Source organism: Brassica rapa, chromosome A06 (assembly GCF_000309985.2).
Source record: "Brassica rapa cultivar Chiifu-401-42 chromosome A06, CAAS_Brap_v3.01, whole genome shotgun sequence".
Classification (NCBI taxonomy): Eukaryota; Viridiplantae; Streptophyta; class Magnoliopsida; order Brassicales; family Brassicaceae; genus Brassica; species Brassica rapa.
This window is the reverse complement of record NC_024800.2, coordinates 13,283,875-13,308,424: the sequence shown is the minus strand read 5'-3', so window position 1 is coordinate 13,308,424 and position 24,550 is coordinate 13,283,875. Positions and strand designations below refer to the sequence as shown.

Below are 24,550 nucleotides of genomic sequence, written 5' to 3'. Positions count from 1 at the left end.
AAGACATTTGTTGTTAGAGGTGCTAAGATAGCCATTGGACTTGCTAGTTATGATTGCTTTCATATTATTCAGCCAAAGACATTTGATGTTTGAATTGTGTTAGTAAATGAACATTCATCTAGACATAGAGTTTGTTTAGGATTGTGTCCAAGTTTAAGGTTAATAGTTTGCCATCTTTAGTTCGAAACTTGATCACCCGAGGTCTAATCCCTATATCAATGAGTTCTCTTTTCCAATAGTTAAGAAAGTATCATTTAGTTATTTCTTTTAATTAGTCATAGTTTAAAAACCCATCTAAATCATTGGTTGCACTTAGATTAAGTGATTACTTGCATTCTCGGTGCTTTGATATCTCTCAGAACTGGTTCGACAATCATTTATACTACAACATTTGTCTTAGGAGCCTTGAAAACTCCTAACATCATAAAGACAATCACATAATTAGTTAACTATATCATCTACCAAAAATCCCCCTATATATTAAAAGAGAAGTCACTTTAGTGAGGTCTGGTGACGTGTCGCTCATAGGTGAAGTTTCAAAAATATTGTTATAATTTGATTGGTCGATTGTTTTTTAATTTTTATTTATTTAAATTAGATTTAAAAATTTAAGGTAAGTCTAAAAACATTAAACATCACTTTCCATATAATCTAAGGAATATTACAAATAACAATTTATGGCAACTAATTCTCAAAATTATAGAAAGATTAATAATTTTTTATTTATTATTTTTAATATTTATAAACTATAAAATATAATTAACGAATTTTTATATAATATAATTATAATATTTTTATACTCTACTTGATGAATTGTATTCGAATATAATTATATAATAACTATTTTAAATATTACAAAATCCAAACATGTTTATTAATATGATTTTTAAATTATTTATCATTGTTTACAGAATAAATTTTTATCAGAATTTTAAAATTATTTATATAATGTTATAAATTATTTATAAAAATATAAATCCAACTATATATTGATTGAGAAGTCACATAAGTGATTTTTATTACTTGTTGATCATAAATGAACTCTTCAAATTGTTATAATTTGATTGACCGATGATTTTTAATTTTATTTATTATAACTATATCTAAAAGGAAAGGGTAATTCAATTACCACTTTCCAAATAATCTACATAATATTAGAAATAATTATTTAACGTAACTAATTATTGAAACTATGAAAGAGTAATAATGTGATCAATTTTTTATATATTTATAAATTATATAAAATAATAAACAAAAATGTGATCTTGCGCAGGTATATGATAATCAATAAGTAACTCATAGACATGAACACCATTACTGGTAATTTTATGGAGGATTCTTCTTCTCCATTTATTTTTGTTCTCTTCCTCTCCATGTTGTATCTCTATCTATATTTTTGCATTAGTAGTGATTCAACTAACAAAAAGAGACGACTATGTTTATCCAGGAACTGATCATCCCTTTCGAAAAAGGTAATTCTTTTTTTATAAAGTTAAATCACTTATCAAGAATATAATATAAGATGTGTATGCTAATCAAGTACAATTTATTTATTGTGCGTGATCCTCTTCGGTACATCTGAGACCCAAAGGTAATCTCAAAGCTTTTTAAAAACTTTGAAACTCATTGACGTTGTCCTATCAATTATATAATTTGTTATCTTTTGGGGATTGTTTACATCTTTAAATATTTTTGTTAGAATTACCTTTTTTTTTACTTAAAGCTTAGAGAAGGAAACCGTAAATCATATATGCTGTTACATTGAAACCAATGATAATAAATCTCAGGTAATTCAAATCTCTCTTTTATATTTCATGGCTGATTTTTTTACTGGGGTTATGCGTGAAATATTTGTTTTTTCTCAATTATATTTTTCTGATGTTTTAAGATTAGTGTTAAATGTGATCGTTTGAAGAATAATGCATTCTCAGAACACACCTCCATGATAAACACTTCTATGTAAATTGTGTCAATTATGTTAGTGATATTGCATCTGAGTATTGTGACTGATGCTCCAAGAGAGAAAGCGTATCATCTCAAACCAAAATTGTTAGCAAAGGTAATTGGTTTATAAATGTAATTGGATAATTGACATCTAAAGGATACATTTTATTAGATAGTACCAAAGAGTCTTTTTAAATCTTTTGAACTCTAACTTTTTGAACTAACATAATAATCATGCTTAACCTATAAGCAGTTTAAAGAGTTACATATTTAAAGGATACGCTTTATCAGATATAAATGATACGTTTTATTAGATAGTACCAAGCAGTCCTTTTAAACTCAAACAATGCCATGTTCTGAGTTGTACACATTGTATTGACCTTTTTTTTTTCTTGCGGTGTGTATTTATATAGCAGTAGTGAAGTGCAGATATGAAGTAATATCAATCAAAATTAAGAAAAATCTTTTAAAAGTATAGATAATCACATGAGCCTCTCTTGAATATGGCAAACAACCAATAGTCAGACCCAAATTTCATAAACATGTTTTCTACTTTCTTTTTTCTTTTTACTTAGTTTCATATAATGAGAAGTTTGAATCACAGACTCTTGATGTTTTAAAATTTATATTATTTGTTTGTGTAATAGTACAGAGGTTTCAATGAGACCGGCTTATCGTTCTTCCAAGAAAGTAAAGGACTATAACAAGCTTGAAGCTGAAGGGTAGAAGAATAAAAGGATGCTAAGTTTGAAGGAGGCGCTGCTTTGAACAAATTCCTCCGTGAGATATATTCCGTGAGATATATTTGAATTATGATGAGGATATGAACATAATATAAATATTAATATGTAACATCGAATCTTTCATATTAACTACATACATGTAACATAAATATTATATAAATATGTGATTATCAATTTAATATTAATGTTAATTGTCCGTATATGCGTGCGGACGGTCCACCTAGTAATAATCAACAACAATAAAACAATATTAGATGCCCCTAGTATAATAATTTTTTTTTATGTATAGGTGCACCTTATTAAAGGGTAAAAACGTAAAACCAATAAATACAAACCCTACACAAGTCTTCGGCCACCGCCGTAACACCAGTTAACACAGAGAATCCCGTTTCTGAACCAAAATCGAAACCATGCCGAGGCGCAGTGATGAAAACGAGGACAAGGAAGATCCAGTAGCCATTAGAGATGGCTCGGATGAAGACGAAGACGAAGCTAACGAAGATCTTAGCTTAAAGATATTGGAGAAAGCGTTATCGAGGCGTGAGTTAGATGATTCAAAAGACACAAGTTTGTCGGATCTAGGCGGTTCTGGTGTAGTAAGTACTTTGATGATGGTGAATGGACGAGATTCAAAGAGTCATAAGAAGAAGACGAAGAGAACCATTCTAGAAGATGCCCACGAAATTGTCAGTATGAACGGATTCTCTTCTGTATCAATTGTAAAGTTTGATTCTGGTGTTTAATGCTTCTCCCTTTTTTTCTCTGTATTGTAACAGCCCATTGTCTTGAAAGACCAAGATGAAAATATACCAAAAGGGGAAGATGAGAAATCTGCTGAGCCAACATCTAGCAATATGGTTTTGAAAAAGCTTCTTGTGAGTTTAAATCATCTTTTTGTTTTAAAATTTTCGGGGAACAGGATCTCTCTTTGTGATGACAATTGTTGGATGTCTTGTAATTATCAGCGTGGAGCGAGGTATTTTGACCCTCCTGATGCTGGTTGGGAGACTTGCTATAGTTGTGGGGAGCCTGGTCACGTTACTATTAATTGTCCAACTCCAATAAAGCGTAAGAAGCCTTGCTTTATTTGCGGCAGTTTGGAACACGGTGCAAAGCAGTGTACAAAGGGACACGATTGTTATATTTGCAAAAAAGGTGGCCACCGAGCGAAAGATTGTCCAGATAAGTACAAAAGCGGATCTAAATCAGCTGTTTGCCTAAGATGTGGAGACTTTGGACATGACATGATATTGTGCAAGTATGAGTACTCGAGAGATGATTTGAAGGTATCTTTGTTTTTAATAATCTTGCTTTTTCACGCCTTGTGTTGTTTTCTGATTGCTTTGGTGTATAATTGGCCTAGATTGTAGTTCAGACAAATGATGCTACTGTATTTACTTTTGACCAGGATATACAGTGCTATGTCTGTAAAAGCTTTGGCCATCTGTGCTGTGTTGAACCTGGCAACTCACCGTCATGGGCTGTGTCATGCTACAGATGTGGTCAACTGGGTCACATTGGATTGGTAAGTTGTTGAGATTCTTATTTTGAATCGTCCGCGGACTCTAAACTGAATTGATCTATTCTCATAGTATCGCTGCTGAGTTCATTATCTGAATATAATAATTTTCTTTATAGGCATGTGGTAGATACCATGAGGAAAGCGCAGAAAAAGATTCTGCCAGCTCATGCTTTAGGTGTGGGGAAGAAGGGCATTTCTCACGTGAGTGCCCGAACTCGTCGAGCATAAGCACTTCACATGGAAGAGACTCGCCGAGTTTGTGCTACAGATGTAATGGAGCAGGACATTTTGCTCGTGAATGTCCGAATTCCTTCCAGGTAGACGCTCTATTTCACTCTCTGCTTTTGACTATTCTTCTCTTTTTCCCTCTCTCTCTCATGTTATGTGACTCAGCGCTCCCTTTTTTTCTTCTGCATGTAGGTTTCTAAGAGGAACCGTGAGACATCTACACCATCGAGCAAATCTCACAAGAAATTCAAAGAAACTCTGGAATACAGTTCTACTCCCTATGAATCCAGTGGGAAGAAGACTAAGAAGAAGAAGAGGTGTAAAGAAAACTCAGAACACGATTCTACTCCCCATGAATCCAATGGGAAGAAGAAGAAGAAGAGTAAAGAAAACTCGCAACATTATTCTACTCCCCATGATTCTAACGGGAAGTTGAAGAGTAAGAAGAAAACACATAAAGGAGAACAGGCCCATTCTTCACCACAGAAATCAAAACAGAGAGGAGGTTGGATCACAGAGGATCCTGAGGAAGATTCTTTCCAAAGAGGAAAGATGAGGAGACTGAGGTCTCCTGTTACACCATCGGGTCATAACCACCATAAGCAAAGGTCACCAACATTCCATTCCGGTGGGAATTTTCCGACCACACCATATGGTAGAAACTCATCATTCGAGTCTAGTGGGCGTGTCTCGAGTCATCCACCTTCAAGGTGGCAGCCAAATTATTCTTCTTCCCGTCATCATCAGCATAATCAAAGATATGCACCTGCACCCTCAAGGTATGGTTCGGCCCACCACTATGACGAGTTTCAAGGGGACTATGGTCGTTGGTAGTGTCAATAGATCTGGTCAGCGACGATCTAGCTCGAAATCAGTTATGCTTGATGGTCTTTGTTGGGGATCACAGGTTAGCTTAGTTTCCATAGGCGTCTAGTATTTGTATCAAGTTTTGGGGTCAGCATTATCTTTTGTTCTCCTCACCAACACAATTTGTTTAGTCAGTCCTCCTTTCCTTTCCCCATGTCAACACATCAGATTTTTCTTTGTTTTATCTGTATTTTTTTTTTGTTTAATTTCAAATCTGGGGATTTATTTTTTATTTTTTTTTGTTATCGGTCATGATTTCATTTTTAAAATTGATTATTTTTTCTTAATCAACCAATCATAGTTAGGTTATTGAAAACAGCGAAATAGTAAGAAATTATTCTCCAAATTTAAAAATCATTGTCAATATCAAAATCGGCAAAATCTTTTTGTTATTTCGTAAATTTGAATTAATTCGTGATTTTCATTTCAAATAACTTTTACTGATATCTATACCATGTTTTGCTCAGATTTTCTTTTGTTGGCTTTTTTTTTGTCAACAACAAAACAAATGACACATGAGTTCTTTACACAATCATCACATCTTGTACTAGGATCGATTAATCACTAAACTATGACTATGGAGAGCCTTAAGGAAAAACTTTATCGGATAGGAACGGAAGCCACATGCCGATTATTTTGGAGACAATACAACAAAAACCAAACGATATCTTTAAACAACAAGATCTTTCACAAAGCATCACACTTCAAACAAGTAGCAATACCATAACTGCCATTGAAGCCAAAAGCCTTAAAGGCACCATCTAAATAAACCAAAGAAGCTGGGCGCAAGCATAACGTCTGTACGCACGACTTCACACAAGAGCTAACCAAAGCAAGCCCAAATCAACCCGTATTGACCGAATCCATAGTAAGAGCATCAAACTTTATGGAGACGACTAGCACTACATACTTGAAACGGATCCATCCTGAAGGAACAAGCCTCGTTGCTATAACCTCTTCAATCACTGAACCCAGGCTATCGTTGACGATGACAAAGTTGAAGTGACAGAACACCAGAGACATAATACTATCAAAAGGACAAGATAGAAACATAAGTCATTCGACAAGGTGGGATCAAGGAAGATGAGATCGTGAAATACCAAATCGTAGACTACAATCGACTCTTATATTGCTTTACCAAACTCGAAGGAAGAATTAACAAGTTACATCAGAGGTGACTTCAACATGTACCACACACCAAAAAGAAGATTTATAGATATGGTCAAGCACAACAATCAAACCACCGCATCAAAGAGATCAGACCACACCGCACAATCTTCAAAAACATCGAATGACCCTTCAACACCTCTAAAGCCAAATAAACTACAATACCGACTCTCTCCCAGTGCCGACGAGACTCACCGGAGAAGGAGAACCGATCAACTTTTTCCTTTAACTGCCGCTATTTTTTTTTTTTTTTTGAGAGGTTTTTTCAAATGGTTTATCTAAAAGTTTTGGTTCAGATTTCTTTTGTTATATCTGTTTTTAACCTTTGTAACTAGTTTATATTTTTTTTACCAGTTTATAAATTATCATCTTTAACAAAAAAATTATCAGTTTTTATATTTAATATCTATTCTTGTATTAAATTTGGAGAATAACATCATCTTTTCCCGTGTTTTAAATTATTCATTTTCAATTGCCTAAAAAAAATTATAAAATGAAATCAGGCTTAATAACAAATACAAGATCATCTTCAAAATTTATACAAAGATGAATGTGAAAAAAAAATTAAGCAGTTGATCTGGAAAAAGGAAATGAGGGCTGCACAAACTACATATGTAGGAGAACAGAAGAAGATAGCAAACCATCAAAAAACCAATCTTAAAACATTGGATGTTGTGAATGAGTCAAGTGACCCAAATATCCTAAAAACTATTTGAATTGACAACTACAAGTTAAAGATTTTCACAGCTTTTTTTAATCAATTTATACATTTAAATACATTTTTATCTTAGATTAGAAGATTAATATCTACAAAAAAATTTCAAATTGTCCACCATAAAAAATATAAATTAGTTATAAAGGTTAAAAAACAGATATACCAAAGGGAAATCTGAAGAAAAACTTTTGCGATAAACCATTTGAAAAAATATCTCCAAAACAGAAAAAAAACCACTAGCAACAGTTAAAGGAAAAAGTTGATTCTCCTTCTCTGGCGAGTCTCATCAGCACTGGGAGAGAGTCGGTAGTGTAGTTTATTTGGCTTTAGAGGTCTTGAAGGGTCATTCAATATTTTTGAAGATTGTGTTATGTGGTCTGATCTCTTCTACGACGCGGTGGTTTAATTGTTGTGCTTGACCATATCTATAAATCTTCTTTTTGGTGTGCGGTACATGTTGAAGTCACCTCTGATGTAACTTGTTAATTCTTCCTTCGAGTTTGGTGAAGCAATGTAAGGGTCGATTGTGGTCTGCGTTTTGTTTTTTTGCGATCTTATCTTCATTTGTTAAATGACTTATGTTTCTATCTTGTCTTTTTGATAGTATTGTGTCTCCGGTGTTCTGTCGCATTAACTTTGTCATCGTCATCAATAGCATGGATTCAGTGATTGAAGAGACTATAGCGACGAGGCTTGTTCCTTTAGGATGGACCCGTTTCAAGTATGTGGTGCTAGTCGTCCATGGATGCTCTTACTATAGATTCAGTCAAGGTACAAACTGGTTGGGCGTACTTTGGTTAGCTATTGTGTGAACTCGTGCCTACAGACGTGACGCTTGTGCCCAACTGTCTTTTTTTAACTTTTATAACTAGTTTATATTTTTTTTATGGTAGACAATTTAAAAAAGTTTGGTGGATGTTAAGTTTTTTAATCTAAGATAAAAATGTATTTAAATGTATAAATTGATTAGAACAATTGTTAAAATCTTTAATTCGTAGTTGTCAATTTAAATACTTTTAAGGATATTTGGGCCACTTGACTCCTTCACAACATTCAATGTTTTAAGATTGGTTTCTTAATGGTTTGCTATCTTCTTAAGTTCTCCTACATATATAGTTTGTGCAGCCCTCACTTCCTTTTTCCAGATCAGCTGGTTAAATTTTTTTTTCACATTCATATTTCTATAACTTTTGAAGATGATCTTGTATTTGTCATTAAGCTTGCTTTCATTTTATACAGTGTTTTGAGCAATTGAAAATGAATAATTTAAAACACGCGAAAAGATGATGTCGATCTCCAAATTTAAGACAAGAATATATATTAAATATAAAAACTGATAATTTTTTGTTAACTCATAATCTTTAGTTAACTGAGGATTTCCATTCCAAATAGCTCTCAACGATATCTAGACCACAAAGTTCCTTCACAACGGGCATTGTAGCTGGAACGGGCAACTGAAACATTAACTCCGAGTCATTCACACCTTTCCACATCCTTAGCTGTTTCAGCGCTTCTTTAACCGCCTCTCTTGTAGCGCAGTGCACCAAAGCTGCCAGTAGTAACGGAGGCTCTCCTGAAGCTGCATTTACACGAAAACAATATGATCAAAAGGTTGATTCCAGGATCTTGAAATGCTTTGTGTGTACAAAATACTAACCTTTAGAAGTGAGAACGCGCTTTTCGTGGCGTCCACTGTTTAGTATCTCAATGTTAAACTGCCTTGGGATGGTGTCTACGGTGGTGATCTTGTATGTCCATGTGCTGTCTGTCAGAAGAAGTCCTTCTGAATCTGTTATCTACTCTTCAAGCGTGAAAAAACCAAGTCCTTGCACAAAAGCTCCTTCAATCTGAAGACCGAATAAAAAAAAACCATCACAATTGTAAGTGAAGAAGACTCAATGTGTGTTTGTGTGCTCTCTATTATTATTCACCTGTCCTAAATCCACAGCCGGATTGAGGCTTTTTCCAGAGTCATATAAGATATCTGTCTGTAGAACCGTGGTCTGTCCGGTCACAAGGTCCACCTCAACCTATATTTAACATCATTGAATACACCAAAGTTACTTCAATTTATACATACATATTCCAGTTCTGATATTTGAGAGAAGACACAAAGAGCTTACCTCGCTAACTGCAACACCATAGTTCAGGTACTGTGTGGGAGTTTCTTCTGGAGTATACAAGTCACTTGCTGATAAGTTTACAGACTGAGCTTAGGCCTGCGTTTGGACATTATAATAACAATAATGAAAATCAAGAAGCTCAATCAGGAAGCAGTGAGGTTTTAAAAAAAAATAAACCTGAGAAATCAAATTATTCCAACTGATGGGACCACCCGATTTCTCTATTAAAGGTTTCAATATTTTGACTAAGATGATTTATTTCAATATATTTATTTTAGTGATGATTTATGAATTATTACCATATTTTAAGAAGTTTACCAAAAATATAAATCAACATTAAATGTAATGTATTAGTTATTGCCATATTTTATAAAGTTTCCCAAAAATATATGTCAGTAATAAATGTGATTGTCTATGTCATATTAACTATAAGCCATGTCATCAATCTTGTTAGTCATGTCATCATTGTTTTTGTAAAAATGATTATAGAGAGGACATGTGGCAAAATCACTTTGCAAATATAGTCTAGGGGATTAAACAGACGTTAAGCATCCGGTTTAACATGTATGCAGGTTAAGCAGCCGGTTTCCTGCATCGTCGTAGCCACTATGGTTGGATTTGGACTCACCATGTCTGGCACATCGGTTATTACAGTGTTTATGGAATGGAGGAGAATTCATTCTCATCACCAGCCATCAAGCACTCAGGTGGCTACACCACCGTTTCAGACAACAGATCAGTAGGAGATTCTAAATTGGATTGAAAACTATAAACTACTCGCTTCTTACCGATTACTACTTTGACATTTTCCACATAGATTAAAAAAAATGATTGAAATATATTTATATTCGTATTAATTATACATGATTGATCAATAGTATTTGAGATAAATAAAATTTAATTTTAAAATCTTATAATTTAATTAAAATTTCTAAATAACACTTTATTTAACAAAAAATGTTAAAATAACATTAATCTGAAAGAGACTCTGAGCCTCGAACCCAACCCGGTTAACTCGGGTCGTCTTCTCGTCGCATTCACGTTTGATGCACTCCTCTCCGGAAGGTTTAATTTGTTTTCCCACTTGCGTTTGTTCTTGTTGTAAAGTCAGTCTTTTATTGAATATTAGTTAACCCTATGTTTTGGGGGGAGAACACAAAGATCACGTCACTTTTTTTGCAAAAGAAAGCGAAGAGTTCTAGCTCGCAGCAACAAAGGCACACTTTGACGAAGATTGAGTTACAAGGGTGTCTAGTCTTCCTAAAAAAACAGATATACTGAGAAGAAGATAAAAGGCAAAGGCGAGATTGAGTTACATAGTCTTCCCAAAATTGTTAAACAAACACTCCTCTGGTTCTCAGAGATTGAAGTATGTGATGCAGTCTGGTTTGAGGTTCCAAAAACTCTTAAATATCTAAATTGCCTAAATGTATAAAAATTAATAAATTTAACAATTTCAGATATTTTTGAATCATAGTTCAGATTTTTGGTTTAGTTTGGATGGTACCCGAACATGAAAGTACTAAGCTCTTAAATCATATTCAGATATTTTTGTATAATGGTTTGAATGGAGTCTCGGTTTTTCGGTTCGGATTAAGGTCGGAACTTTGGTTTGGGATAAAATCGCCTATGCCTATTTGTATCTTTGTTTTTTTTACCACTTTACATGTTTTGTTCCTCATTCTTGAATCTTGGTTGTATTCTAGTTCAAACCCTTTTGCATTGAAAATTATCAACGATCTTTTATATAATCATAATCCAGGATTTAAGATCTTATCGTTATCTAAAATTTTTATGCAAATATTTTGTTGTATAATTGGTGGGATACTTTCTATAATCAAATATTACAAAATTAGAATATCAAAGAAAAAAAGCAAATTTTGACTTTGACTGATACTAGTCCCGCCAAAGTCAAACTTTACACAAATGTTTTCCACCAACCACATAACACAATTAATATAAAAGCCGAACTTTGCTTTCATCGCAGAAAGACACCACTTTTTGAGTCTTACATCACTCAGTCATGGGGAATATCTTCTGCTGCTGCACCAGAGGATGGGGAAGCAATGTTCCTTCGGCGACGGAAACAACTACTGTTCAACCAAGATCACATTCACAGAGTGTAGTTAATCAATCTGTATCCACAGGCTCGAGGTCGTATTATTCGGCCCATTCTTCCCCCAGAACAGAGTCGTATCGTGGCGGAGCAAGGTGAGATTAAGTCAAGTGTGATGAAGCAGTTGTTATTGGTGAATGAGACCAGTTATAAGTTGTAGGACATTTAATAATATCCAAACTTTATGACATGTAATGTAATATTATGCAACTTTGTGATCATACTCTTACTTTTATTTTATACAATCCTTATATATGTCCTCTCTTAAAGTGCATTGCTTCTTATTTTTTAGTAGACATAAAACAGCGAAGAAGATAAGACAAAGGCAAAGGCTACATTCATTATATTCTCAGGCCGCTCAAACACCAATATTGAAAACTAACTTTGACATGTTACGAGTTACGACCACCTACTTACTAGCAAAAATGATAAATACATGGCTGTAAATAAAGATACATACACCACGTACGACACGTTGACAAAAAGTATTAAGAATCTATGTTTAAAAAGTAGTATATTGTGACCCCAAAAAAAAGTAATAGTATATAACTTAATATGGACAAAAATCCAAACCCAAATCTACGCTTATTAAAGAGAAACGGTGGGGGCATTCACTGAACCAATAGATGTCAAGACCATACATGATTGAAGATTTGTCACCATTTTAACTCAAAATGGTCCGACAGATTCATCCTTTTTACTATTTAAACTGTCTTGTTTCTGGGTTTAGTTACTTTTGAACTAGGATGATGGATGGTGATCAAGATACAACTCGTCGCCGAGTAGAAGAACATGATGATGGTTCCTGCCAAGATGTTTATCCTGCTGTAATGGTAGATTTTCTCTGTTTTTAGCTGAGCCCTTGAGGTCTTTTTTTAAAGACTTATGGTTTCTCCTTGATCGACCTTTTGTGAGGGAAATCAAGTGAATAATCATCTTCTTCATTTTTGTGTGTTTTGTAGAATGGAGTTTCTACTGAGATTTCTGAAGAGATATAACCAAGCCAACACGAAAGATGGCGAGACCTTGTGTTTGATATACAGTTTAGAGCACAAGAAAACGATTTCCTGACGGCAAATGGTTCATTTACTCCTACTCCTAGTACAGACTGGTTGGGCTTACTTTGGTTAGCTATTGTGTGAACTCGTGCCTACAGACGTGACGCTTGTGCCCAACTGTCTTTTTTTTAACTTTTATAACTAGTTTATATTTTTTTCATGGTAGACAGTTTAAAAAAGTTTGGTGGATGTTAATTTTTTTAATCTAAGATAAAAATGTATTTAAATGTATAAATTGATTAGAACAATTGTAAAAATCTTTAACTCGTAGTTGTCAATTTAAATACTTTTAAAGATATTTGGGCCACTTGACTCCTTCACAACATTCAATGTTTTAAGATTGGTTTCTTAATGGTTTGCTATCTTCTCAAGTTCTCCTACATATATAGTTTGTGCAGCCCTCACTTCCTTTTTCCAGATCAGCTGTTTAAATTTTTTTTTCACATTCATATTTCTATAACTTTTGAAGATGATCTTGTATTTGTCATTAAGCTTGCTTTCATTTGATACAGTGTTTTGAGCAATTGAAAATAAATAATTTAAAACACGCGAAAAGATGATGTCGATCTCCAAATTTAAGACAAGAATATATATTAAATATAAAAACTGATAATTTTTTGTTAACTCATAATCTTTAGTTAACTGAGGATTTCCATTCCAAATAGCTCTCAACGATATCTAGACCACAAAGCTCCTTCACAACGGGCATTGTAGCTGGAACGGGCAACTGAAACATTAACTCCGAGTCATTCACACCTTTCCACATCCTTAGCTGTTTCCGCGCTTCTTTAACCGCCTCTCTTGTAGCGCAGTGCACCGAAGCTGCCAGTAGTAACGGAGGCTCTCCTGAAGCTGCATTTACACGAAACAATATGATCAAAAGGTTGATTCCAGGATATTAAAATGCTTTGTGTGTACAAAATACTAACCTTTACAAGGGAGGACGCGCTTTTCGTGGCGTCCACTGTTTAGTATCTCAACGTTGAACTGCCTTGGGATGGTGTCTACGGTGGGGATCTTGTATGTCCATGTGCTGTCTGTCAGAAGAAGTCCTTCTGAATCTTTTATGTACTCTTCAAGCATGAAAAAACCAAGTCCTTGCACAAAAGCTCCTTCAATCTGAAGACGAATAAAAAAAACCATCACAATTGTAAGTGAAGAAGACTCAATGTGTGTTTGTGTGCTCTCTATTATTATTCACCTGTCCTAAATCCACAGCCGGATTGAGGCTTTTTCCAGAGTCATATAAGATATCTGTCTGTAGAACCGTGGTCTGTCCGGTCACAAGGTCTACCTCAACCTATATTTAACATCATTGACTACACCAAAGTTACTTCAATTTATACATACATGTTCCAGTTCTGATATTTGAGAGAAGACACAAAGAGCTTACCTCGCTAACTGCAACACCATAGTTCAGGTACTGTGTGGGAGTTTCTTCTAGAGTATACAAGTCACTTGCTGATAAGTTTACAGACTGAGCTTAGGCCTGCGTTTGGACATTATAATAACAATAATGAAAATCAAGAAGCTCAATCAGGAAGCAGTGAGGTTTTAAAAAAAAAAATAAACCTGTGAAATCAAATTATTCCAACTGATGGGACCACCCGATTTCTCTATTAAAGGTTTCAATATTTTGACTAAGATGATTTATTTCAATATATTTATTTTAGTGATGATTTATGAATTATTACCATATTTTAAGAAGTTTACCAAAAATATAAATCAACATTAAATGTAATGTATTAGTTATTGCCATATTTTATAAAGTTTACCAAAAATATATGTCAGTAATAAATGTGATTGTCTATGTCATATTAACTATAAGCCATGTCATCAATCTTGTTAGCCATGTCATCATTGTTATTGTAAAAATGATTATAGAGAGGACATGTGGCAAAATCACTTTGCAAATATAGTCTAGGGGATTAAACAGACGTTAAGCATCCGGTTTAACATGTATTCAGGTTAAGCAGCCGGTTTCCTGCATCGTCGTAGCCACTATGGTTGGATTTGGACTCACCATGTCTGGCACATCGGTTATTACAGTGTTTATGGAATGGAGGAGAATTCATTCTCATCACCAGCCATCAAGCACTCAGGTGGCTACACCACCGTTTCAGACAACAGATCAGTAGGAGATTCTAAATTGGATTGAAAACTATAAACTACTCGCTTCTTACCGATTACTACTTTGACATTTTCCACATAGATTAAAAAAATGATTGAAATATATTTATATTCGTATTAATTATACATGATTGATCAATAGTATTTGAGATAAATAAAATTTAATTTTAAAATCTTATAATTTAATTAAAATTTCTAAATAACACTTTATTTAACAAAAAATGTTAAAATAACATTAATCTGAAAGAGACTCTGAGCCTCGAACCCAACCCGGTTAACTCGGGTCGTCTTCTCGTCGCATTCACGTTTGATGCACTCCTCTCCGGAAGGTTTAATTTTTTTTCCCACTTGCGTTTGTTCTTGTTGTAAAGTCAGTCTTTTATTGAATATTAGTTAACCCTATGTTTTTGGGGGAGAACACAAAGATCACGTCACTTTTTTTGCAAAAGAAAGCGAAGAGTTCTAGCTCGCAGCAACAAAGGCACACTTTGACGAAGATTGAGTTACAAGGGTGTCTAGTCTTCCTAAAAAAACAGATATACTGAGAAGAAGATAAAAGGCAAAGGCGAGATTGAGTTACATAGTCTTCCCAAAATTGTTAAACAAACACTCCTCTGGCTCTCAGAGATTGAAGAATGTTGATGCAGTCTGGTTTGAGGTTCCAAAAACTCTTAAATATCTAAATTGCCTAAATGTATAAAAATTAATAAATTTAACTATTTCAGATATTTTTGAATCATAGTTCAGATTTTTGGTTTAGTTTGGATGGTACCCGAACATGAAAGTACTAGGCTCTTAAATCCTATTCAGATATTTTTGTATAATGGTTTGAATGGAGTCTCGGTTTTTCGGTTCGAATTAAGGTCGGAACTTTGGTTTGGGATAAAATCGCCTATGCCTATTTGTATCTTTGTTTTTTTTACCACATTACATGTTTTGTTCCTCATTCTTGAATCTTGGTTGTATTCTAGTTCAAACCCTTTTGCATTGAAAATTATCAACGATCTTTTATATAATCATAATCCAGGATTTAAGATCTTATCGTTATCTAAAATTTTTATGCAAATATTTTGTTGTATAATTGGTGGGATACTTTCTATAATCAAACATTACAAAATTAGAATATCAAAGAAAAAAAAGCAAATTTTGACTTTGACTGATATTAGTCCCGCCAAAGTCAAACTTTACATAAATGTTTTACACCAACCACATAACACAATTAATATAAAAGCCGAACTTTGCTTTCATCGCAGAAAGACACCACTTTTTGAGTCTTACATCACTCAGTCATGGGGAATATCTTCTGCTGCTGCACCAGAGGATGGGGAAGCAATGTTCCTTCGGCGACGGAAACAACTACTGTTCAACCAAGATCACATTCACAGAGTGTAGTTAATCAATCTGTATCCACAGGCTCGAGGTCGTATTATTCGGCCCATTCTTCCCCCAGAACAGAGTCGTATCGTGGCGGAGCAAGGTGAGATTAAGTCAAGTGTGATGAAGCAGTTGTTATTGGTGAATGAGACCAGTTATAAGTTGTAGGACATTTAATAATATCCAAACTTTATGACATGTAATGTAATATTATGCAACTTTGTGATCATACTCTTACTTTTATTTTATACAATCCTTATATATTTCCTCTCTTAAAGTGCATTGCTTCTTATTTTTTAGTAGACATAAAACAGCAAAGAAGATAAGACAAAGGCAAAGGCTACATTCATTATATTCTCAGGCCGCTTAAACACCAATATTGAAAACTAACTTTGACATGTTACGAGTTACGACCACCTACTTACTAGCAAAAATGATAAATACATGGCTGTAAATAAAGATACATACACCACGTACGACACGTTGACAAAAAGTATTAAGAATCTATGTTTAAAAAGTAGTATATTGTGACCCAAAAAAAAAGTAATAGTATATAACTTAATATGGACAAAAATCCAAACCCAAATCTACGCTTATTAAAGAGAAACGGTGGGGGCATTCACTGAACCAATGGATGTCAAGACCATACATGATTGAAGATTTGTCACCATTTTAACTCAAAATGGTCCGACAGATTCATCCTTTTTACTATTTAAACTGTCTTGTTTCTGGGTTTAGTTACTTTTGAACTAGGATGATGGATGGTGATCAAGATACAACTCGTCGACGTAGAAGAACATGATGATGGTTCCTGCCAAGATGTTTATCCTGCTGTAATGGTAGATTTTCTCTGTTTTTAGCTGAGCCCTTGAGGTCTTTTTTGAAAGACTTATGGTTTCTCCTTGATCGACCTTTTGTGAGGGAAATCAAGTGAATAATCATCTTCTTCGTTTTTGTGTGTTTTGTAGAATGGAGTTTCTACTGAGATTTCTGAAGAGATATAACCAAGCCAACACGAAAGATGGCGAGACCTTGTGTTTGATATACAGTTTAGAGCACAAGAAGACGATTTCCTGACGGCAAATGGTTCATTTACTCCTACTCCTAGTACAGACTGGTTGGGCTGACTTTGGTTAGCTATTGTGTGAACTCGTGCCTACAGACGTGACGCTTGTGCCCAACTGTCTTTTTTTAACTTTTATAACTAGTTTATATTTTTTTCATGGTAGACAGTTTAAAAAAGTTTGGTGGATGTTAATTTTTTTAATCTAAGATAAAAATGTATTTAAATGTATAAATTGATTAGAACAATTGTAAAAATCTTTAACTCGTAGTTGTCAATTTAAATACTTTTAAAGATATTTGGGCCACTTGACTCCTTCACAACATTCAATGTTTTAAGATTGGTTTCTTAATGGTTTGCTATCTTCTCAAGTTCTCCTACATATATAGTTTGTGCAGCCCTCACTTCCTTTTTTCAGATCAGCTGTTAAAATTTTTTTTTCACATTCATATTTCTATAACTTTTGAAGATGATCTTGTATTTGTCATTAAGCTTGCTTTCATTTTATACAGTGTTTTGAGCAATTGAAAATGAATAATTTAAAACACGCGAAAAGATGATGTCGATCTCCAAATTTAAGACAAGAATATTTATTAAATATAAAAACTGATAATTTTTTGTTAACTCATAATCTTTAGTTAACTGAGGATTTCCATTCCAAATAGCTCTCAACGATATCTAGACCACAAAGCTCCTTCACAACGGGCATTGTAGCTGGAACGGGCAACTGAAACATTAACTCCGAGTCATTCACACCTTTCCACATCCTTAGCTGTTTCCGCGCTTCTTTAACCGCCTCTCTTGTAGCGCAGTGCACCGAAGCTGCCAGTAGTAATGGAGGCTCTCCTGAAGCTGCATTTACACGAAAACAATATGATCAAAAGGTTGATTCCAGGATCTTGAAATGCTTTGTGTGTACAAAATACTAACCTTTAGAAGAGAGGACGCGCTTTTCGTGGTGTCCACTGTTTAGTATCTCAACGTTGAACTGCCTTGGGATGGTGTCTACGGTGGGGATCTTGTATGTCCATGTGCTGTCTGTCAGAAGAAGTCCTTCTGAATCTGTTATGTACTCTTCAAGCATGAAAAAACCAAGTCCTTGCACAAAAGCTCCTTCAATCTGAAGACGAATAAAAAAAACCATCACAATTGTAAGTGAAGAAGACTCAATGTGTGTTTGTGTGCTCTCTATTATTATTCACCTGTCCTAAATCCACAGCCGGATTGAGGCTTTTTCCAGAGTCATATAAGATATCTGTCTGTAGAACCGTGGTCTGTCCGGTCACAAGGTCTATCTCAACCTATATTTAACATCATTGAATACACCAAAGTTACTTCAATTTATACATACATGTTCCAGTTCTGATATTTGAGAGAAGACACAAAGAGTTTACCTCGCTAACTGCAACACCATAGTTCAGGTACTGTGTGGGAGTTTCTTCTGGAGTATACAAGTCACTTGCTGATAAGTTTACAGACTGAGCATAGGCCTGCGTTTGGACATTATAATAACAATAATGAAAATCAAGAAGCTCAATCAGGAAGCAGTGAGGTTTAAAAAAAAGAAAAAACCTGAGAAATCAAATTATTCCAACTGATGGGACCACCCGATTTCTCTATTAAAGGTTTCAATCTTTTGACTAAGGTTTCACAGCAGAGACGAACAGCTGCGCAACTTCCCTCGGATGTTGTGCTACCTCCCGTGAAGTTTCCTTGGACCATGCTCAACGTATCTGATTGTACAACTCGTATCTTGTCCACAAGCTCTTCAGTTCCATCGCATTGGAGCAAACCAAGAGCATAACCAGCCATTTGCTTCACCTTCGTCCATAGCCCTTGGCCTAGCTCGATCCCACCAACCTCAACAACGACCGTGCCGTCGCTCAGAACGCTTACTCTCCCTGGAGTTGCAAACATGGATACCGGATAAATGATGGGTACTCGAGATATCCCTCGTTTTCTCCATATGTTGGACTCGTTGAACTCTCGGACAATCGAAACCCGCTCTTCAAAGTTGGAAGATACACCCAGTTTATCCCACATGGAAGACAAAGTATACTCATGTGGTTCACCAGCACCGTCCTTGTAGAACAGAGCTAAGCTGTCATATGTATGGAGATTAATCTTTCTTATGGTATCAGCCTCCAGGGAGAGGCTAGATGCTACATTTTCGATAATGGCTTCAGCGATATATGTACCCTGCACATCCCCCGGTGCTCTCATGATTGCTTTGCTTAGAAGATTCGTTTTGCAAAGTTTGAAATCAAAAGATAAGGCTCCCCAATTGTACTTCTTTAGCGCCCCTATGATATTTGATGGAATCAGCATACTTAAGCCTAGAGTAGCTCCTGCATCGATTAGTATCTCTAGCTCCAAAGCAGTGATCTTCCCTGTGGATTTGAATCCAACACTGTAGGTTATTTTCATGGGATGTCTCCCACCAGTCATGATCATATCGGTCTTACGGTTTACATAGGTTCTCACAGGACGCTGCAGTTTATTAGCAGCAACTGCGCACGCTGTTGCAACCTGAGACGATGGATAGCTTTGACGTGAGTGAAAAGAGAAGACATTTAAATAAAATAAAATAAAAAAGAAAACTTACCGGCATTGCTTTGACAGCTTTTCCTCCAAATCCTCCACCAACACGTCTGGTTATGATACGGACCTTGTTTTCAGGGATGCCTAGGCAAGCAGCGACCGAGGAATGTACGTACTGAGGGGTCTGACATGAGCTATAGACTACGATGGAGCTGTCTTCGTCTGGCACTGCTAGAGCTGTTTGTGTCTCCATGTAGAAGAAGTATTGCGATCCAAGTCTAATCTGTTTTCACATCAAAAGTTATATTAAGAGATGGAACATGTAATACCCTTTTATTTTTAATAAAATAAATCTGAAGGAGAGAGACTACATCACAATACATACTTCCGAGCTGATAATTCGATGATCAGCTTCAGACATTCCTTTTGATGTGTCTCCAACTTGTTGTGGGTATAAGAAAGGATAAATCTCGAACAGGCTCGATTTCTTGACAGCATCTTCCACTGATAAGATTGGTGGTTCCAAATCCTCTGTTTCGTATTCAACTAGTGCAAGATTAGCTGCGGTGTCCGCATGTCTCTGTGTATCTGCAACCTGCAAAGTTTTAATGTGTTACCAAAACTGCTAGTGAAGAAAACAACTCAAAATCATTGACAATTAAGATAAGACTTAGACCATCTCCAATGGCTTACTCTATTTTTTACTCTAAAATAGAATAACTCTATAATAGAGTTTGAGTTTGCTCCAATGGTACTCTATTTTAGAGTAAAAAATAGAGTGATAACAAAAAAAACAAATTACTCTATATTTGGAGTAAACCTATTTTTCACTCTATTATAGAGTGAGAAATAGAGTATCATTGAAACATTTTTTACTCTAAACTCTATTTTAAAGTGAAAAATAGAGTGGGATTGAAGATGCTCTTACCACGAGTGCGATGCATTGGCCTACATGAAGGGTGAAATCCTCTGCAAATAAGGGCTCAGTGCCAAATGAAAACTTGAGACCAATATTTTGTCCACCTTTAGGAACATCCTTGTAAGAAATGACTGCAAGAACTCCATCAGGTACTACTGAGTTTTCCTTGAAACTGATACCTTTTACCTTTGCGTATGGCTTTGTGCTATAGATGAAAGCACCGTAGAGGCAGTTTGCGGGAGCTGGAATGTCATCCACATAAACAGCCTCACCAGAAGCTTGAAGGGAAGCTCCAGATTTGGTAACAGGTTCGCCTACCGGAAAATATTCATCGTTTATAGGAACATGTTGTGAAGATGACAGCATTGGCAACGGTTTAGGCTGATCCAAGTGGTAGTAACCATTTGAAGACGGTTTCTCCGTTATTATTAAGGAGTGAAAGAAGTTGAAAAGGAAGCCTGGCGCCAAGCTTGACCTGTAAGCAAGATTGCTTGTACCCTCTTGTGGCACAACGGACTTGCCAAGTAAGGTAATAGCTTCAGACAGAACATTGTCAGTGATTAGTTTCCCCGAGAGGAACTCCTCAACTTCCTTACACCTAATGGCGTGTTTTGTCCCGTAAGCCCCGAAAGCCAATCTACAGTTGATCACCATCCTATCCTTCACTTGAGCCAAGAAAGCAGCGTTCAGGTAAGCCAGAGCGCTTCCGTTAGGACGAGGTGCAGCTCGGTAGGTTTCAAAGAGCAACTCAGAGGATCGATGATGCCAAAACGGTATCTCGATAGTCAAAACCAGATCATAATAGTCTTCAAGAGGAGGTCCCTGAAGGAACTGTTCAAGTGTTACCTTCTCGAGTCCTCTCGACAAGCTCATTATGTTAACAGATGCGCCTGCTGCAAGAAGTATTGTAGCCATGTCAGAAGGAAACTGTTTCCTCTGAGCCATTACAAGATTTCCCCCAATGCTACCAAAGTTCCTTATAAACCTGGCAGCGATCTTCTCCATATGAGCAGCCAGTTTCCCAAACATCTTTTCTACTCGAATCTCTTTTAGAGCAGCAATAACTTTGGATATTGTTACCACAGCTCCTATCTCAACCCCGTTCTGGGTTTCTCTTATCTCTTTCATCTCCCGTATCCGAGTTATATCAACGTATTTATCGTAATGCCTATCTCTTTCATCCTTATAGTATCCTGTGCTAGTATTACCAGCAACCAGTTTCACAGAGAGTCCAACGCTGTTAGCCTTACGTGCTCCCTGCAGTAATCGTTGAAGCTCCTCAACACTCCCCGGGCTACACCAACGATGCATTCCCGAGTCTATAGACTTCATCTCATCCTTGAGAAACTCTGGGAACGAGCAGACACGCTTCTCACTATCAAACGGAGGTAAACTATTCTTACAGAAGGAGTTGAATCCAAGATCCTCAATGTCGACATCAGCAGCAAAGCTCTTGCAAGCATCAACGATGGGACGGTACCCCGTACACCGACATAAGTTCCCGGAGACGGCTTTCTCTGCTTCAAGAACCGTGAACTCGGAGGAGGAAGAGTCTAAGAGAGCAGAGAAGAGAGAAACAGACATTCCTGGCGTGCAGAAACCGCACTGAGAGGCGTGGAAACCCGATAACCGGTTGTGAATCGTGTGGAAACCCTCTCTGCTGTTCCCAAGTCCTTCTGATGTTGTGATGCTGCAATGGTTTATGCTGCAGAGGAGCGTGAGGCAAGAGCTCACTGTGAAATCTTCCACATTTTGTAGAACAGGATCGTATCTTGAGAGAAGAACAACACAAGCACCGCATCCTCCTGAAACCAAACGAGAACTTTATCAGACAAATGAAGAAGAAAACGGTTATCAAGTAATCACTCACCTTCGCCGCAACTCAGCTTAACGCTCTTGAAAGGCGACTGGTAACGGAGGAACTCTAACAAAGTTGTTGAAGGGTCCACGGAGGAAAGGGCAAGCTCGAACCTTTGTCCATTAATGGCGAAAACCAAGCTCATCTTCTCTCTCTAATCACTTGTTGTATGCAAGTGCACACGTATGCTGAATATAAAGTGATATTATTGTACGGCTATGATTCGAGAGATAATTGAGGGGGAGAGTGGACAAAATCTCCCTCACCACTAAATTGTGACTCGTGACTTGTTGTACATATATTTTGCGGACACTTGTTTATGTCTCTAAGTGGTAAAAAGTCTAAAAGAGATGGCCAAAAAAGAGAAAAAATATCCACATATTGTATAGCATGCTTATCACGATTTGCCTAGTTGCTCTGACTGGTTGGTAGTCTCTTCCTGTTGCAGTAACAAATCTGCAAAATGAGTACAGAAAGAAAAATAAAACTGCTCAACTGGTAGAGATTCTAAAGGATAAACATTTATCTACAAACTAGAAAAAATCTTATGATTGAGTTTCTGATTTTGAATTACTTTTCGATTGTCAAAAAAAAAAAAACGGCAAATATTTTCTAAACCAATATTTTCTCATAGGATTCTTTTTGTTAATTTTAAAACTTTTTTCCAAAATTGCATATATTACAATCTTATTGCACTACCATACTAGACTACATTTTCTTCTTTTTTTTTTTTTTGGAATTTTCTTTTTGTAATTCAAATATAATTTTTTGAAACTATTTTTCAAATTTTTATTTTCAAATTTTTAATAGTTATTTTTTATTTTATAAAATTTTAAACCTTTATCCCAAAATATACACCCTTTAACTCTAAACTTCAATTCCGAAGTTGTCTTCTGAAGAGTAGATATCTTAAGAAGTTTTTTTCGTAAATTTGCAATTGCAAAAATGACCTAAATAGAAGACTTCTTTTGAAGTCTACACAGAGTAGACATCTTTTGAAGTATTTCGTGGATGACTTTAAAAGAAGTCTTCTACGTAAATCTTTATTAAACTTCTGATTTATCCAAAATTAAAATGATTTTTTAATATTTTCTTGCTAATTCATGTTTATTAATCAATATTGGAACTACTGAGTCGAATTAGAACTTAATTGGTGATAATTATGAAGTTACAAACATTGATTTTTAATAATGTTTTTAGCTAAACGGGGAAGTCTTCTACAAGTCTTCCTAGAAGATTTTGTTTTATTAAATTGATGTTTTGTGTTTGTGTTGTCTTCCTCATAAGATACAATTTTTAACTTCCATGATATTTAAAATTTCAACTTTCACTTAAAATTCAATTTTGATCTTTTGTGAATTTGACTAAAGTTTCTTGAGAAGTCTTCTCTCTTAGTTTTAGCAAATTTTACTATGTTTTTGTGTTGTTGTGTTTTGTTTTGTGTGCGTAGAATGATTAAAATATTTTTTGGTATGTTGCATCAATAACTTTAATGAAGTCAAGTACTTTTGGCAAAACATGAACATATTTACCATTCTTTTGATTATCATCTCTTAAAGTTTACAAAATAATTCACAACTAAAATATTACACATACAAATCATAAAAAGACCATAAACAAAATTATTACACAACTGATATTATTCCTCAACATAGATAAGCTTGGACTCCACTTCACATCATCTCTTTGTACCACTTTGGGCAGAAGACTTTGGAAGACTTTCTGAAGACTTTGTGGGAAGTCTTCTAGCATAAAATACATTAGAAGAATTCCCAAGAAGTCTTCCGAGAGTCTTCCGAGAGTCTTCCAGGAATTATCCCAGAAGTCTTCCAAAATCAGTCCCAGATCTGAAAAATCTGCATATTCAAAAGCATTCAAATGACTTCAAAATCGAAAAGACTTCAAAAATAAACTTTTAGATGATAAACAAAACGTCACATTAGGTTGGATCTGTAATTTCTTAGAATATAATATATAAAACACACAAAATACATATCCAAAATTTATACCACTTTAGAAGACTTCGGAAGACTTCCTGAAAAATTCGTGGGAAGTCTTCTAGCATAAAATGCATTAGAAGACTTTCTAAGAAGGCTTCTGAGAAGTCTTCTAAGAAGCCTTCTGAGAAGTCTTCTGAGAGTCTTTTGAGAAGTCTTTCAAAGTCTCTCAGATCTGGAAAAAC

General features: G+C 35.4%; 2 protein-coding genes across 3 annotated transcripts; one reads left to right on the top strand and one right to left on the bottom strand.

Annotated features, from left to right (window-relative positions):
- Positions 1–3,060: 3,060 nt before the first annotated feature.
- LOC103848033 (protein AIR1) lies at positions 3,061–5,566 on the top strand. The gene is made up of 7 exons (XM_033274030.1): positions 3,061–3,373; positions 3,464–3,562; positions 3,653–3,973; positions 4,096–4,212; positions 4,326–4,526; positions 4,630–4,705; positions 4,763–5,566. Exons 1-7 carry the CDS (start codon positions 3,098–3,100, stop codon positions 5,269–5,271), a joined length of 1,599 nt encoding a protein of 532 aa, XP_033129921.1. The 5' UTR covers positions 3,061–3,097; the 3' UTR covers positions 5,272–5,566.
- Positions 5,567–17,624: 12,058 nt separating this feature from the next.
- On the bottom strand, positions 17,625–23,888 carry LOC103848036 (indole-3-acetaldehyde oxidase). 2 transcript variants are annotated; one of them, XM_033273907.1, is made up of 10 exons: positions 23,875–23,888; positions 22,381–22,508; positions 20,520–22,315; positions 19,977–20,186; positions 19,656–19,874; positions 18,623–19,579; positions 18,445–18,540; positions 18,253–18,351; positions 17,981–18,170; positions 17,625–17,902 (listed from the first exon to the last, which is right to left on the bottom strand). In XM_033273907.1, the coding sequence occupies exons 1-10, from the start codon at positions 23,886–23,888 to the stop codon at positions 17,685–17,687; spliced, it is 3,927 nt and encodes a 1,308-aa protein (XP_033129798.1). In that variant the 3' UTR covers positions 17,625–17,684. The 2 variants fall into 2 exon arrangements, with proteins under 2 accessions (XP_033129798.1, XP_033129799.1); XM_033273908.1 differs by lacking the exon at positions 23,875–23,888 and having other exon boundaries at positions 22,381–22,513.
- Between the last annotated feature and the right edge of the window lie 662 nt (positions 23,889–24,550).

Excerpts from the sequence above, each read along its gene's own strand:
- LOC103848033 (XM_033274030.1), top strand. The coding sequence starts at position 3,098 with ATGCCGAGGCGCAGTGATGAAAACGAGGACAAGGAAGATCCAGTAGCC. Across the intron at positions 3,563-3,652 it reads TGGTTTTGAAAAAGCTTCTT|CGTGGAGCGAGGTATTTTGA; the intron begins GTGAGTTTAAAT and ends TGTAATTATCAG. Across the intron at positions 4,527-4,629 it reads AATGTCCGAATTCCTTCCAG|GTTTCTAAGAGGAACCGTGA; the intron begins GTAGACGCTCTA and ends TTCTGCATGTAG.
- LOC103848036 (XM_033273907.1), bottom strand. Across the intron at positions 22,316-22,380 it reads TAAGCTGAGTTGCGGCGAAG|GAGGATGCGGTGCTTGTGTT; the intron begins GTGAGTGATTAC and ends GTTTGGTTTCAG. Across the intron at positions 18,541-18,622 it reads GGAATAATTTGATTTCTCAG|GCCTATGCTCAGTCTGTAAA; the intron begins GTTTTTTCTTTT and ends GTCCAAACGCAG.